Source organism: Dysidea avara, chromosome 10 (assembly GCF_963678975.1).
Source record: "Dysidea avara chromosome 10, odDysAvar1.4, whole genome shotgun sequence".
NCBI lineage: Eukaryota > Metazoa > Porifera > Demospongiae > Dictyoceratida > Dysideidae > Dysidea > Dysidea avara.
Window position 1 is genome coordinate 17,847,444 of NC_089281.1, and position 15,683 is coordinate 17,863,126.

The following is a 15,683-nucleotide window of genomic DNA, read 5'->3' on the forward strand; positions in this document are numbered from 1 at the left end:
AATATTTAAGTGAACATGTAAATTCTAATGATGTATTTGTCTCGTGTGATTATAGAAGAGCCACTATGGGTTTCAGAGATTAACTGTGATAGTTACAAACGCAGCTATGACTCTAATCTGACCCCTCCCCTCCATTCTTCAGTTACCATAACCTCCGAGAGCCATAAAAGCTCAGCTTGATGTTAATTAGTGAGCATGTTGCAATTTAGATTATCAGTGTTACATCAAATTATAATTCTTCTTCAATGTCACTATAACTACATGACTCCTTTATCTGAACATACACTGTTTAAAGTATACTTAAATTTTCTGTAAGTCACATGTGTACACCACCACTTACTGATCATGTGCACACTAGTTTCCATCTTCACCATATCTTCTACTAAATTAGATCTCAATATGGATAGTTATATATCACAAAACGTTTCAATTAGTAACAAAAAATAACCTATTACTATACAACAAGTACATGTGTTTGTGTGTGTGTAGAAAAGTGCTAGACTATAATTGTACAACAATGAACTGTCATTACAAAATATTGCCAAATTAGAAATTGGCTGTGGTTGGCAAAATTGCATGCTATGTGTGATGTGTGTGTGTTATGATGAAAAGCTCCCCGTGGGTGGAATATCGGTGATAGCAATATCTCCAAACTCGTCGATGAAATTCTGATGGGGTGTTGGCAACTGTCCCATGTGATGATTTGGTGCAGGAGATCCATATGATGATGCAAGGTCAGATGTCTGCAGAAACAAAAGTGGGTGTGGCTAGTGATCATGACAAGTTGTATGGTGCTTACTTCAGGCATGAATGGTGAGTTCATCATACTACCATGATATGATGAACTATCCTGTAAAAGTAGATAAACATTCAACATGGTTCATATATTGAGTGTATGTCATACTATTCTTGGACTGACACCTCCACGAGGCATAGGGCTCGGCTGTAGAGGACTCATAATTGAAGATGCTGGACTATTAGGATTGGTGAATGATGATCTGCAAAAATTATGCGCGTGGCTCAGTACTGATTACATATGATCAGGTACGCATGGCTTACTGTGAGCCTGCTAAACTTGGGATAACCACTCGTAGGTCATGTTTAAGGTAGCCTTGAGCTGTGAACTCTTGTTCCTCTTCTGTAGAAACAAAGGTATTAACAATAAGCAAACGTGCACTTAAAAGAACCACAAACCTTGTACGGTGTAATAGGTTCCAAACGCTTCATCTTTTTGAATGTTAGGGTAGAGTAGGAACAAGTGGTTGAGATCACGGACTCTGGAGTAGAGGGAGCAGGCTGGCTAACTACAGTATTGTAGCACAGAGCTAACACACCTGTCAGCAAATGATCTCATTCCTTGTAGGTGGCTGCGGTTCCACGGGGCTAGATCATACACCTGTTTCTCTATGTTGCCTAGAGAATAGGAAAGGAGCATGTGTCCATGTCTCCTACATCTTTATGTGTGTGCATGTACATGTGTATCTTGTATTATTTACACACACAGAAATTCACATACACACAGCAGGCGGATGCACACATGCATGTACACACATACGCATACAGACAGATACATGCGCACGTACACACACACAGAGGCACATGTGCGCACACACACGCACACACAGACTTACTCTTCACCCACACAATACTGACACCACCAGGTTCAGACTCAGTGAAACGTACAATGAAGGTACCAGGTTGACACCGCAACAACATTTCATGAGCTTCTCGCTTGTCCAGGAAACCCAATATCAAACTGTGTGGGTGTGGTTGACTTACAAAGCACTACATCCAATGGTAGCTTACTTGGCATTCCACTCCCTGCGAAGACATGTCTTGATGAGCTCACTGGTCTTGTAAAACCATTCCCAGAAAGTGAATCCTCGGCTTTGCAAGTGCTCCTGGAATAGAAATTAAGACACATAAACATCAGTTCAAAATTGCAAAGCCTTTTAATTAACAATGTACCATGAAACCACCTAACTTCAAAGCCAAATTCCAGGGTACATATCTTATAAACCCTGGCTGGCCATGGTACATTTAAGTTAAACCATGGCTGGCTATGGTACATTTAAAATAAACCATGGCCTTGATATATCTGATGAGGTAACGTTGTTTGTTTTTATAAGAATCCTGGCAGTATTCGATTGTGGGAGTTTATTATTACTCACGTGATGAAAACCATGAACCCGATTTTGCATTCTACAGCACTCATACGAAGGCGATTTGACACCCTTACCACCCTATGAGTTGACAAACGGAAGTTTAAGGTGAGAACTAGTGTCATGGTTAATTTACAATCGCGTGTTTGATTACGTACCACGCCCACTTTTCGTATATCACGAGGTAACCACTCTACAGCAAAGCTTACCCCTCTGGATGTTTAGAAAACATTGTAAACAGTGGTTAAACGATGTAGCAACTTTGAAACACTTGTTAAATCGCAAAATTGAGTGTTTCCGTGATATTCATAGGATTTTCCCGTTTATGGTAACAAACGTAACTGCAACGTTACTTGCTGCTGACCCATAATCGAATTTTACAAGACTCTCTATATAATAAATCCAGCGGGTTGCCTCGTATTGGCTTGGGTGATTAGTCGCCCACCACAGTAGGCTATTAGCCTACATGGTACATATCAGTTGTATCACGTGCCCTCGTGATTTGCCTGATATGTACACCCACGCTCTCGGGCCTAACGGCCCTCGAGCTTGGGTGTACATATCAGGCAAATCACTCGGGCACATGATACAACTATTACTTAAACTATTGAGGAATGCACGTTTACACAAAACAGGCTTATATGGTAGCTTGCCCGCCATTATAACTTAAAATCAGATGTTTATCTAAGGGAAGCACTGTAACAACAGTGCCACATTGCATGTTTTATCCACCATCTTAATTAAGGTTAGAGTCATGTAAGCTGTTTATGACATTATTTGCCATTGAATGGCAAGTCAGCCAACAGGTGAATGGGATCAACTGGCAATGAGTTATGGATCATTTTCTAAAGGATTTTAAAATTACCATGATGTGTTTTGGTCCTTGTACTTTCGTTGTAGGGTATCATTTAAACCGTTATTACATCACGAGTAAACTACATAACCATAGGATTACAAACACTTTGAAAATTACAATGCTTTCATTGTTTTGTTTACAACATGCGTAGCGACTGATCAGCCTATTTAAGGTAGCCTTCTTTACTGTCATGCTACTATAATATGTGTGTTACATTGGTAACACTATAAGCTATGTCATCTGGGACCTTGCAGGAGGCTGTACGGGTGAAGGTGTGGGTCTGAAGCCCCACTCACTCATAAAACAAGCCTCAGTTAACACCAGGTCCCCACAGGTGGGTAAACTGTTCTTGCTCAAGGAAATCAGACACATACATACTAGAGCCAACATTATAGTGGCATATCAAGTAGGTCTCAAACTTATCCAAGGTGTCCTTTATGTGAATACTACCATGTGTGACCGTCTCAACAAAAACCCAACTTGCTCGCACAATTTCAAATTTTTTTTATTTTCTCAGGATTATCTGCAGTGTCCAAGGAATGGATCACCAAAGTTCAGCCTTCTGTGGTGAGTAGTTTTGGTAGACAGTAGGAAGAGTAAGATTATCGATTTGTACAGTGACTATTCTACAGGCTCTTACAATCGCAGCCATAACTTCCGTTAGTGCATCGTAAACAAACACACATGACACGCATACCCTTGGGAGCTACAGAAACGAAAGAAAGATTTTTTCAAACTCTCCATGAGCAAGCAAATAAGATGGTATATAGTTGTAATCGACTTGAGTCTTCCTTCTTTGAGTACTGGCCTGATAAAAACTTGCGTATTTTTTCTTTGTAGCATGTGTAATTTTATGAATTATTTTCATTTTCTCAATATGCATGCTTGTGCGAACAAGTCGGGTTTTTGCTGAGACGGTCACATATAATGGTTAATTTCAATTTTTCAAAGAGCAGCTGGTAAAATAAATTTAAAAGGTTTAATTTTCGGATGCACAACCATCGACCACTAAATATAATTTCGTTAGTAGTACGTGAAGTGAAGATGATGAGCACATGTAGCAGTACAATCAAAATTGAGACAGTCATTAGCAGTGTTGGGAAAGTCACTTTGTCAATTAAATATATTACATATTACTCTTTACTTTTGGGCAATGTAATAAGTTGCAGTTACATATTACTCCAAATGAAAAGTAGTTTATATTACATTAAGTTACTTTTGCTCTGACCATACATCTTTCCTTTACACCTTGCATGTTAGTTACTGAGCTAGCATATAGTAAACACTCCTGTAAATATAGCTACTGGCTTCTTGCATCTCTGTAGAGATGCTCATTATTTTTACCACTTCAGTCATACCTAAACATTGCTGGCAAATCACGTGACCAGTTGTCTGAGGTGATAGGGGATCAGGATACTAGCTACTAAGCTGTTGAGTAACACTAATTGATTAGTAATGGACCTACTAATATAATGAACAATGGGTTCCTTGAAAGTTATATTATTAGACTATGAATAGCAGTGCGTTATATTACTTGAAATCACAAAATGTAATAACTATTACGTAACGCACGTTATTCCCAACACTGGTCATTAGGGAACATCATGTTATCTATATGATCGATTAGCCATGGCCGTTATTAAAGAAAGTCAAGCTGTTGGCCATGTACAGAGAAAGATCTCATCTATTTGTTTGATAATTCTTTTATAAGATGTCAAGTTACTGGTAGTAGATAGTATTCATCCGAACTACCACAAGGCGGCTTACATATTCCGTGCAAGTTGACATTTGCCTGCTCAGATCAAGAACTCTTGAAGACCAAAGATTTGATTAGAATCCAACAAGGAAAATGTACCAGGGGTAAGCTGTCCTTTGAATTCATCATAAATAGCCAGTGCTGGATGGTTTGGTGCAAGTTTCCTTTTTCTTTGAACATATGGAACAATAATGTTATTTATGTACTCCTTCATCTTGTCTTCATTACTCCAATGGTTGGGGAGTAAATGTGACATCCCAATTGTCTGGGAACACAAACCTTGACAAGTTGGCTGTTGTCTTGCCCTGCAAATCAACTATACTGGTAAAAATTCACCAGCCAGCAAAGCACAAAATAATACTGTTATTTGGTGTTTATCATTATCATTGGGGTCAGCAAATTCAACCCTCTTCGACTCTATAGTCCATTGTGAACAGGGACAATGTTGATCCCAGTGTGGTCCCAGTTAAACTGGAATCTTTATCATTTCCACCACAACCTTTATATCTAAAAGATACTGCTCTTTGAGTTCATCAAAATGTGATGGATCTATTTTTGCAGTGGTGGTGACTTTTCACTTAACATAATTCATCTGATCAAGCAAAGATTTAGTCCAATGTCTTGTGAGCTTAATTGGTTCTCTGTTATCGTGGGAAAGCTTTTTACTGTAATGCTTTAAAACACCTTCTCCAGCAGCCAAAACCGCTGTAGTGGTAACAGCTCCTTTAGCATGCATGTAACTCTGAACTTGCTTGTCAAGCTTGCCTCCAAGTAGCAGTGGTCTTCCTCATTTCTTGCTAGGTAAACTGGTAAAAACAATCTCTTCTGTACTTCCCTTCTTTTTGGCACTCCTTTAATATATTTAGTCTTCTAGGTACCAAGTATACTATCCTTTATCTTCACACAAAATTCTTCGCTACATCGCCGCATGGTTCCCATGTTGAACGGAAAATTTTGCAACCTGGGCTGCCTGTGTAGATGTAAACCTACTATATTGTCCTCGGCAAGGCTTCTCGCTGTTCTGTGCTTCAGTAACCTTCACCACGCTTTTGTTCACCTCCCTGATTACTGATGATGGCATTTCTTTCAACAAAGACCTATTAGGATCTGGTGGTTTACTGAGATATAGGTGTAAAGAAGTGATGCAAAGCCATGACACACCAAATGTTTCTCACTTTTCCTTGAACACCTCAGACTGCACAAGGTTTCTCGTGAAGTTGAAATCGACTGTGGTATTTAGTTTATATTTGAATAGTTAAATTTTCATAGAAGCTGTGTTCTTTGAAATAATTCAAAAATTAAACTCTTCTGAGTAAACAACCTGTTATACAGTATATCTTGAGGTCCTTAGTAGTCAAATGGTCACCAAAATTGTAGTGATTTTGTTGTTAAATGCTGTCTCTCTCCAGGGGGTTTCAGGAAACCCTACTGAAACTGTCAGTAGCAAGAAAAGCGTGTTGTTGTTGATTTAATCTGTTGGCAAGCACAATATCAGCACAAGTGCATCAATCTACATCATTACAGTGATAATCTGTGGGGGCACAGCCTCCCTTCCCAAGCAACTCCCCAAAACAATTATTGTGGCTAAAGATCGAGATACTTAATAGAGCAGTCTATGAAATACTCTAATAGAACAGTCACCATATGCAACCTTCTACAGTTGCTTAGTGTGAAAACTTACATCTGCAGCAGTATTTCATGGGTACACTTAGCTTGCTAGGAATCTCAGGACCTCACTAGTGACCTTCACTAGTTTGTTTTTACTGTGTTTAGCACTCAGGCTACTGGCATTTAAAAATCTGCAAAATAAAATCTTCTGGGAGCTTGCATCCCCAGACCCTACATCCTGATTCTATTTTCCAGTGGAAATCCCCTTTGAAGAATTCTAGGCATGCCCCTACTCTCTTACATAATTCAGGGAATACTGTATAAGCAAAGAATTTGATGGGGAATTAAATTTGACAGTTTACAAATTTTCACTGGAATCGTCAAATTTAAATCTGTCGCTGGCTTAGGGGATCAATAACACAGAGATATCCAAGGGAAGATCAGTCAACTTATCTGACTTATTCTGAAGAAGATCTAACCAACATCTGGAAGCTATACTACTGAGCATGGTACCACAGCGGTAGCCAGACATTTCTCCGAAACATTCAGATTTTTTTGTGCCAAAGGTATCTGCAGGTCTCTAGTCTGGCAGCACCCAACCCTTCACATAGGCATTATATTATACAAAGGGTTGGGTACCACCAGACTAGGTATTCTCCTATTATTGATGCATCCCAGATAGCTACATTTGTACTCATGGTAGCCTTGGCCTTGAATTGCAGTTATAATACTCAAAGCTATTGCTGGAAATTGTCACAACTATCACTTAGGCTTTCATGATGCCATCACTGAAATTCTCAAATGCGGTGCATGCTGCATGATTACCACGGGCCCTTGTGAACAAGCGGAACCGTTAAATGTAAATAGACATATTGTTCCATGCCAAATAACTTTCCCATCAAATTTTCTGCTTATAGTACTGTATGTTAGGGATCATGTAGATTTGGGATTTCTGGCCAAAAATATCAACCAAAAACCAGCTTCAGAATACCATCCTGGTGCCTTGCCAGTATTGGTTATGTATAACCAAGCCCAAAAGTGTCTTCAGTACAATCCTAAATGCCTCCATTAGATTGTCATGAAATTTTTTTTTTAATTATTCAATGGAATTTTGACTAACTGCCTGCCTGCCTGATGCCTTCAGGCAAGCGTAACTCAATAACGGCTAAGGCTACAGGCTTGATTTTTTCACTGTTCGACATCGCTTCGTCCAGAGACATGCCTTTTGGCATACCGCAGTACGTACATGTACGCATCATGGACTTACCTTTATTTCCTATTTATTTTGTCAATTTAACAATGAAGTAGGGATCTATGCAATAAAAAGTAGTGAAACAAGAGATGAATGGTGGAATTACAGCATAGCTTGGTGGGAAAGTCCCTATTTTGGCAAAGAACATTATAGCTAATGTGCCAAAGTAGGGACTTTCCCACCAAACTATGCTGTAACACCATCATTATATTTCATGAGATTCGCTGCATGTAACACTGGCATTTCTTTCTTTCTGCACAATTTACAGGTTAGATGGATTAATATTATCAAAGCGGCTATATTTACAGGGGCCCATAATGTAGGATTTTTTTGCTATATTTATGGCATTCCTAAGTGTGCATGTGCAAGCATCTCGTGACATATTTTGTTACATTTGCTATTTAAAAAAAAGACTTTAAAAAAATCGTGATACAAAAAGGTATAAGAAATGAAGAAAAAAAGGTGTGATGTGACGAGGCTCGAACCCACACACCCAGGTATGGAATATCCACCATCTACCACCGTACCACCGGTACTTGCTGGCTACTCCTCTTGTTTTTGTACTATTTAAATGTTACAAACTACATAGTCTAATCCATACCAGTGAAGAAGAAACCAAAGCTGAACCCGACCCTAACCCTAACCTTACGTTTGCCTGTTAAACACAATGATGACTTTCACTGTCTGTATGAAGGTAAGTTTTTGGGTGAGTTCGAGGCGAGCTAGGGTGACGCTCGCTTCACTTGCTCCAACACTAGCTTGCCTCGAACTCACCCAAAAACTTACCTTCATACAACTAGTGTGTTTGATACTTGAGTTATACAACAAATGACCGGCTAAATAAATATATGCACCGTGACCAACTGAGTCATGAGATGCTTGCACATGCGCACTTAGGAATGCCATAAATATAGCAAAAAAAATCCTACGTTACGGGCCCGTAAATATAGCCACTTCGTAATATTATTGCGCAAAGGTGGTTTTATGTCGCGTAAGATGCCTCTAGGATGATTTTTAAAGTAAGCAATTTAGGCGGCACGAGTCACTTTCAGAGCAATCCCTACTTAAACAGTACTACCATACTGTTTGATAGCACACCTGCATAGCTAATCTACGCATACATATAGTTCCAATCAAATAGTAACGGTACCTTAACTGCCACCTTAACAGACATGCATGCACATGCACAATATAATATACCTTCACACACGTACACACGTACACACCTTAAACACAATTTGCTTGGTCACCATAAACTGGCTAGTATCACGATCATTGTTGGCAGCAGTGGCTATACACACAACACTAACACACAACAGCACATGTTACATATTGACCTACGATTCTGTATGCTCATTAGTCTCCGAGCAAGATAGTCTGAATTTTTCTGCGATAGTCCTTTCCCTGTCTGCTGGCTGAAGTATCGATTAAGAGAATCAGCAAATGTTGGCCATGCAACACTGTCCGGTACAGAAAATGGTTCCCTGTCCTGTTATAACACGATAAAATTCTGGTGTGCATTATATGGAATTAATACTCACAGGGTCAGCAAATGAGTTGTCCCAGAAAATGGTGGCCTCTGCTGCTGGTTGCTGACTGCCATGTACCACAACAACCACAGGTAGGGAAAGACACTGCAGAAAATGAAAGTAACATGTGTGAACACTTTTAGATATTTAGAGGTAGCAATTAAAGCTACTTTCCTAGTTTTGGGTTTACTACTAAAGAGTTTATCCCCTTGGCAATTTGCTTGTAGGATTATAACTTTTGTTCAAAGCAACTGTAATAGACAGTTCTTACTCTATTAAGTATGCACCATGTAGCATTATTTTGAGGTGCACAACACACATATCAGCCCCAGCTGACTGCTGTCCATACACTTGACCATGTGGAGGTCATCTGGTGACATTAGTCAAAACTTCTTGGCCTCAAAAGCACCCACTGACAAATTGTATACATGAAAAACTAGCTTAGCTGCTGCATATTACTCCACTTTACAGCAGTTTATGTTCTTTTTGCAGGTTTTTGTTCATCAACTGATCTTTAAGTCAGACCAATAAGCTGTTCAAAGCCACATTCCTTTAAGCAGCTGGTAAGCTACGTAGATTTTAAAGCAACAGTGAGCATGAAGCATATTTGTACTACAATTTAACTACATAGGGTCTAGAATGAACGTAATGAATGTGGACTAAGGTCACAAGACAACCTTTACATAATCAAGCACATGGGTGGCTGAAGACGAGATGACATATCATTGTGCTTACATCACTGACCGTTTACATCACCGACCGTATCATAGCATTAACAAGGCAAGGGTTATACTTGGTAAAAAAATTTACAGTTCAATAGAAAGGTACCCTAAGTAACAAAAATCTGTAGAAACTTTTCAAAACTCCTTCCAAGACAGATTCTTAAAACTTTTACTTGTCAAACAATGGAATTAAAAGTCATGGTATTTGAAATGTTCATACCAAAACACATATCAGTACCTTCACTGATACATCCAGTTCACCGTTGACACTGAAGTTAGACTGGAATAGCAAAGCAAACTTTTCTTCTGTCACAGTCTGGTCCGTTCCTTTTCTGTCTGTCGCTCGTTTTACTCTCTTCAGTTGCTGTAGAAATTGAGCTCAACCACATTGCTAAAAGGAGCCACTCCCCTTACCATGAAGTTGAACTTGCAGCAAACATTGTGACTTGTTTGTTGATACTCCATGTTCTAATTATAGAGATGAAAACTTTTACTATATTTTGGGATGCAAAAACTAACCTTTTTGCAGTTCAAAATTTCTCCAACATTGTCATTTGTACTAAAGTATAATAATATATAATGAAATGACACACTGGTCTTGTCCCCAGCCGCCCACACACTTGATCACACGAAGGTTGACCTTCACATGATCGAGCACATGAGCAGCTGGGGACGAGACTAAATGCTACTTACGGTGCCAAGGGATCGTGGAAAATTGCTTTTGCTTGCTTTTCGCTACATTAATAAAGATAAACCATGCAAACACAGAAATAACAAAAGTAATCTCACTTTATAATACTGACTGAAACCTCAGGAGTGCTCATGTGTATATTGAGTTTGTTACCTACCAATAACCTGAAACAAGATTGAGAGATGACAAACCACATCCCCACCCCTACCTACATGTGATAACATACCGAACTTCAGCAGTAAACCTGTTATTTGTTTTCATCACTTGTGGTGGCTGCTTCTCCACAATGAAGCACCTGTTGTCATGGGAACAAGCTTGAATAGTGTGGTGCTCCATTCAAAACTCACTCAGTGATTAATTTGTTGAGTAGTTCATTAACAGTTTTCATCAAATTGTTGTAAGGTCCAGGTTGTTGTGCATCACTGATTAACAGGTGAGATCGAAGCGTCTCATACTGTAAGAGAACAACAGTGTTAGTGTGTAAGTATACAAAGTGTGTGCATAGTAGTAGAAACATTTTATATGAGCATGTGTTTGTAATGTGTGTAGTGTTTGTCTGTTGCCCGTTGGCCCATGCTGCCAACCTCCTTGCAGTGTGACTGCAGTGTGCACAGAGTAGTATGTAGTGATGTTCATGTCTCACATAAAGGATGAGGAATTTTGGGTGCCCCCACCTTCACCTGTAAGCCTCCTGTACAGGTGCTAGTCCTGTCCCAGGATGACTTGCCTGCATAGACAATGCACAAGTACCTTAACATGATAGCAGATTTTTGTACTAAATATGTATACAATGTGTTTGTATGCATGTACACATGCTTGTGTTGTGTGTGGCTGGATGTACTGTATTACAAACAGCCACTGTCAAAAATAGGATACCATATTTTTCTTGTTTCCAAGCAAACTATATCCTGATAATGATAACAAAGCCAAAGTTGTAGTGACAACTTCATGCAAGTTCTTTTGTAATCCAACGGTGTTTTCCCTCCAAAAAGGTTATTACTAAAAATTAAATACAATATCCCCAAATTACTGGTCCATATAGCAATGGCGTTTATGACTACTTATTGCAACATAGTGTGGGTGATAGGGGAATGAACTGTCAAAAGAAAACCAGAAAACTGTCATGCATGGTGTATATCAGCATTCAAGCATGCAGGTTGACAAGTCTTTGTAGAATGTGTGGGCTATGTGTGAGTAGGGATAAATATGTTAAAAGTTCCTTATACAGTATCCTCCAAGCTAAATGACTACTCTTTATGATATCGGTATATCAGATCGGTATCAGTGTTTAAACTCAGTATATCGGACTATCGGATCGATTTAACATTTCTCTATTGGTACACCTCTATGCGTGAGCGTTTGTTACAGCTGGTGAACTACTTCCCCTGATGACACCAGGCCACCACCAGGTCCCCATGGGTACACTGGAGCAATTTCTTGCTCAAGGAAACAACAGCAACTGGGCATCGCAACCTGAAACCTTTTGATTACTGGGATCGGTGCTCTAGCTCCTTGGCTTTGCAGCCCATCCAGCTAGCCTTCAATGAAGACATGGCATTAACTGAGGAAACTGTCCTTACCTTGCTTAGTGGTGTTAAGGTTGTTGTGGAACTTCAGGATCTGCTGCCTCTCTTGGACAGTAATGCAGATTACTAGTCCTGCCCCAGGAGGATTTGCCTGCACAAGACTCGAATGCCTGAGTGGTGCACAGGCACCCCAGTGCTGGGCAGCAATAGTTGTTTTGCACAGCTGCTGGAGGCTTTGCTTTTGTGTGTGTGTACATGTGCGTGCTTGCATGCATCAAGGATCTCAGTATTAATTGATTAGTCATCAATTACTAGATTGATTAATCTATATGTAGTAGACACCATGCATACAGCATCAGCTACACTTAATACTGTACACAGCGTAGTAGTGGTAGTCTACACACCACTCAGCATAATGTTATAGTAGGTAAAATGGGAGTTGAGTGAATGGCAACAGTTGATAGGTAGTTAAGTTACAATTAGTAGTTTAGCTGGCAACACTAGCAATCGTTATCAGTAGTCACTAGTTATCAGTAGTCACTAGTTATCAGTAGTCACTAGCTATCAGTAGTCACTAGTTATCAGTAGTCACTAGTTATCAGTAGTCACTAGTTATCAGTAGTCACTAGTTATCAGTAGTCACTAGCTATCAGTAGTCACTAGTTATCAGTAGTCACTAGTTATCAGTAGTCACTAGCTATCAGTAGTCACTAGTTATCAGTAGTCACTAGTTATCAGTAGTCACTAGTTATCAGTAGTCACTAGTTATCAGTAGTCACTAGTTATCAGCACTTACAGGCTACAATATAGTGTGTTTGAGAGCTTAGGATCTGTCATGGATGTAGTTAATAAATGGTGAGCCAACCCTTAGTGATCTTACTATTGAAAATTGTTCCCTTCAAGTTGCTCAGTTTTTATTGATGACATGTGTGTACTACATGATTGATTGATTACAAAAATAAATTTATTATATTTTCATTGATTAATCATGAATGCATGCACAAGGGCATGTGTAGTGTGTGTGTGTGTGTGTGTGTGTGTGTGTGTGTGTGTGTGTGTGTTGTGTGTGTGTGTGTGTGTGTGTGTGTGTGTGTGTGTGTATGTGTGTGTGTGTGTGTGTGTGTGTACGTGTGCACTTGCAACATGTTTCGCAAACATACAAACATGCGTTCATCTACCTGTCTAATTTGTATCCGATTTCTCCATAACAATTCTGCCAGCTGCTCACACCACTGCTGAAGCTGGTCCAGTTCTTTCTTGTTTGGCATTTCTTCTTGTCCACATAACCGCTGAGTTCTCTTCCAGTTGGCCAGCTCCTGATCCAGAACAAGACCCTGTACTTTTGCTATATCTTGCAGACACTTAAAGTAGTTCTTTCCTAGCTCCTGAAAACAGATTTAAAATGTCTTTAGTAATCAAATATTCATCTCAACTGCACAGCACAGGTTGCACTTAAATGTAAATAACTACACAGGTAGTCTCTTAAAAATTTGTGGGAAAAACCAGATGTCCTCCATTAGTGCTAAATGAATAGCTAACAAGTTAATTAATTAGCTAGTTGATTAGGGTTTTTTTTTACAAAATTCATGAAATGTAATCCCATTTCCTGAGTAACACACACACTATGCAGTGTACCATATAGTAAGGCCACCAAACTATCCGGTATTATTTAGGTACATGATTGACATGGTCGCTATGTTGGGGTGGTCTTATTAATAAGGTATGTTCACTAAATTCAGGACCTATTTGAGGTGGCTGCTTCACCATCTGTTTTAAAGGTAACCTAAGGAATTTGAAAAATTCACTAATAACCTATATCACTATGGTGATAGTGTTGGAATGCACCATTTAGAGTATATATGACACATGATCCATTAAGTGTCTGTCCTACCCTGTAGTGGTATCACAGGCAGACAAGTTGATTGGATGCCATGTCATATGGTTTTGTCAACTGTGTGTGTATGTGTATGTATGTGTGTGCGCGTGACACATTGCTCCAGTCTACCCAACTTATAATTGGGGACCTGACCATGTCTGATTTGACATTGCACTACACTCATGCACATGAGTATTAGCAATTAGCAGCCCACCCAGCTGTAACATCAATGGGTACCTGTATTAACTGGGGAAGTAGATGCCAAGTCATGTCTCACATATTGGGTGAAGGTTCGGGTGGGACTGTAGCACCCACCTCACCTGTGAGATACAGTACAGCCTCCTGCGGGTTACTAACTAGTCCAGGATTTGCCTGCACCAACTCATAGCACCTGAGTAGTGCCCAGATGTTCCATGCTTGTTCACTGTGTAGGCGTGACCATGCCAGCACAGTAGTGCCAAAGGCTTTGCTTTGCTTTGTGTGTGTGTGTGTGTGTGTGTGTGTGTGTGTGTGTGTGTGTGTGTGTGTGTGTGTGTGTGTGTGTGTGTGTGTGTGTGTGTGTGTGTGTGTGTGTGTGTGTGTGTGTGCATGTGTGTGTGTGTGCACACATGTGTGACAACAGATGTCCACATACTCTAGTAAAATACACAAACACCACCAAGAATGTTATTTATATGGTTCACCCACTTACTTGTCTAAAGTGGTGCATCTCTTCAACTTCTCTCGCTAAGTGGGCCTCCATTTTCTCTCTCCTTTTCCTTTCCTTAACTCTTCTACTTGTTCTACACTGTGCTGGCCCTGGCCTTGTGTTAAGTTCCCTATAAGACATGAAACAGTAAATTAGGTCACACCACAATTTAAGCATGATCTGATGGCTAGAGTACCAATTACAGAGGGGAATTACAGATAGCCACACATGACTTGGTGAATCCCACTCAAACTGAGGGCCTGAAGCAAGTCTTCCTGGTAAACTTATATCACTGTTACATGTAAATTGGGATGGATGCTTATATCCTTTGCATGTTAGAATCCTTCCATGTAATAGTATTAGGAACCACTTCATGACACTCATTTGCATACAACACTTGTATCATTAGTAAGATGTCTCCAAGTACACTTATCTACTTCATTTACAAACAATACAAATAGCTTCCAACTATCACTTAGACAAGAAAAAATAAATAATCGACTACAGAGACTTACCTTGGAGTTTTATTACTTCTTGGTACTGAATGACGAATTGTTCCTGTCTGGTGTGAAGTGAGTGGCATTCTTCTTGTGTGTTCTGTGTCTGCCTCATTATCATCTCCAGGCCTCGTTGGATGGCACTGCTGTTGCCAAGTACTTGTACACCCATTGGGCTTGCAGCTAGTGTCTGTACATGTAACCATGAGCCCCAGTAATGACAGCATAATACACACTGGTCTGGCGCTGCCGATCCTATTTAGGCGCTTATACAAGCACCCCGAAAATAGGGTCTGGTCTGCCTACCGGGGATTTCAGTTCCGTTTAAAAACAGGCGTTTTGCGTGATGATGTAATCACGTTGTTTTGAACCGGTTGATGTCATCACGCAAACAGTACAATTTTCAAACGGAACTGAAATTCCCGGTAGCATTCAGGACTTGTGTTTAGTACAACTGCCGCCATTGATCCTCCCGTGCAAAGTACACAATATGGTAGTGATTTTTGTAACTTCACGTGTT

The 15,683-nt window shown here is 39.8% G+C and overlaps 1 protein-coding gene across 1 annotated transcript; it reads right to left on the minus strand.

Moving 5' to 3' along the window:
• Positions 1-404: 404 nt before the first annotated feature.
• Positions 405-15,384, minus strand: LOC136268614 (signal transducer and activator of transcription 5B-like). The gene is made up of 21 exons (XM_066063997.1): positions 15,182-15,384; positions 14,670-14,796; positions 13,281-13,487; positions 10,924-11,030; positions 10,803-10,871; positions 10,675-10,740; positions 10,579-10,620; positions 10,405-10,444; positions 10,300-10,353; positions 10,124-10,249; positions 9,176-9,268; positions 8,976-9,123; positions 8,861-8,925; positions 1,807-1,901; positions 1,632-1,756; positions 1,335-1,413; positions 1,195-1,277; positions 1,060-1,138; positions 905-998; positions 800-850; positions 405-743 (listed from the first exon to the last, which is right to left on the minus strand). The coding sequence occupies exons 1-21, from the start codon at positions 15,367-15,369 to the stop codon at positions 600-602; spliced, it is 2,082 nt and encodes a 693-aa protein (XP_065920069.1). The 5' UTR covers positions 15,370-15,384; the 3' UTR covers positions 405-599.
• Between the last annotated feature and the right edge of the window lie 299 nt (positions 15,385-15,683).